Source organism: Lepidochelys kempii, chromosome 16 (assembly GCF_965140285.1).
Source record: "Lepidochelys kempii isolate rLepKem1 chromosome 16, rLepKem1.hap1, whole genome shotgun sequence".
Classification (NCBI taxonomy): Eukaryota; Metazoa; Chordata; order Testudines; family Cheloniidae; genus Lepidochelys; species Lepidochelys kempii.
Genome location: NC_136395.1, coordinates 23,767,006 through 23,768,368, shown reverse-complemented (window position 1 = coordinate 23,768,368; position 1,363 = coordinate 23,767,006). Strand labels below are relative to the sequence as shown.

Genomic DNA, 1,363 nt, shown 5'->3' with positions numbered 1-1,363 from the left:
TTAATTGGTAAAATGCAAAGCCTCCTTTTTTATTGTTTCTATGTTAAAATGTTTAAACTTGTCAAAGTAGGTCAGTACTCTGCAGGACACCAGCCCATAATAAGTTTCCAGTAAAGTGCAGTCTTTCCCATCGCTTATCTCCCTCCATTCTTTAAATAGCTCATCTTTCATTTCAGAAGAGGTGAAAATGAATTTGTAGCAACATCGATTGTATCTAATGTGCTTTTTCCCAGAAAATCTAGAATTTTGAATGGGTATGATGCCAGCATTCTTAGCACAGATTCCAACAAAGACGTCAGGAGGAACAAAAACTGGTGTTTCCCTGGCAACAACGTATATCTTCCGAGCAACATCCTGGGAAATGACAAAAGCCGTTCCACTACAGTAATCTGGGTAATACTCTTCTTGATATTGACTGAGAGAAATGAAGCTCTGGCTTTGAGGGTCTCTGTCAGGCATATCTTGATGAATGACTCTTCCAATGTAAATATCCTCAAGATGTGTTCTTAAGCTAAGCAAATATTCAGCCAAACTTGGAATGTTGACAAACATTTCTTCTTCGGTTTTGAGAACAAACCTTGCAGTGGAACAGAATGTTACAGTCCACTCCATGCTCATCACAATCTTCAGTGTCTGATTCTCAAAAGAATCAAGGAAGTTTCCTTCAATGATATCTCCATGCTTTTGAGACTCTTCACTGATGTCTAACTGGATGGTTTCTGAAGCTGGCTTTCCTAAAGCAAACAAAATAAGCACAGCATACCCCCTGATGCCTGTCACATTCCCCCATGTTAGTCTGATCAGGTTACGCCTTGTCCTGTTTTCTGGGCTGCTGCACACAACAACAAGCAGAAATACCTCTTGATCTGAGCAGACCTCTGAACTGCTGATGATGTAAGACTTGGACATATTGGTCTTTAGGGGATCCATGTCTAATTTCCTGGCCTTCTCCCTGATTTTGAGAATTTTCATGTCAGTGTAGGTGACAGGTAGCGAATGTAGAAAGTATTCCTCCAGTAAATCTCCTCCAAACAGCAAAGCATGGAAGAGCATGATGTTGAATATAATAAAACACCAGTGGTGTGTCCGAAGTCTGCAGAACATCACCTGGAGAAGAGATGGACATTCACTTCTACCTCTAACTGATTCTAAAGGTAGTTATTTCAGAAGATACTGGCTAGTGTGGAGCCAGGACAGCCTGGTTCTGTTTCCCTGCTCTGCTATTTTGGACAAATTACTCTTTCCTCTTTGGTCCTTACTTTCCTCATTTGTGAAATAGAGAATGATGCCCACATTTTGTGAAGGGCTAAAAGATCCATAGATGAAAAGTGTGATAATAAGCCCATTAGTCTGTCAGGCCTAC

The 1,363-nt window shown here is 40.6% G+C and overlaps 1 protein-coding gene across 1 annotated transcript; it reads right to left on the bottom strand.

Annotated features, from left to right (window-relative positions):
* On the bottom strand, positions 1-1,107 carry B3GALT9 (beta-1,3-galactosyltransferase 9). Its single transcript, XM_073313747.1, has one exon. It carries the CDS (start codon positions 1,102-1,104, stop codon positions 1-3), a length of 1,104 nt encoding a protein of 367 aa, XP_073169848.1. The 5' UTR covers positions 1,105-1,107.
* Between the last annotated feature and the right edge of the window lie 256 nt (positions 1,108-1,363).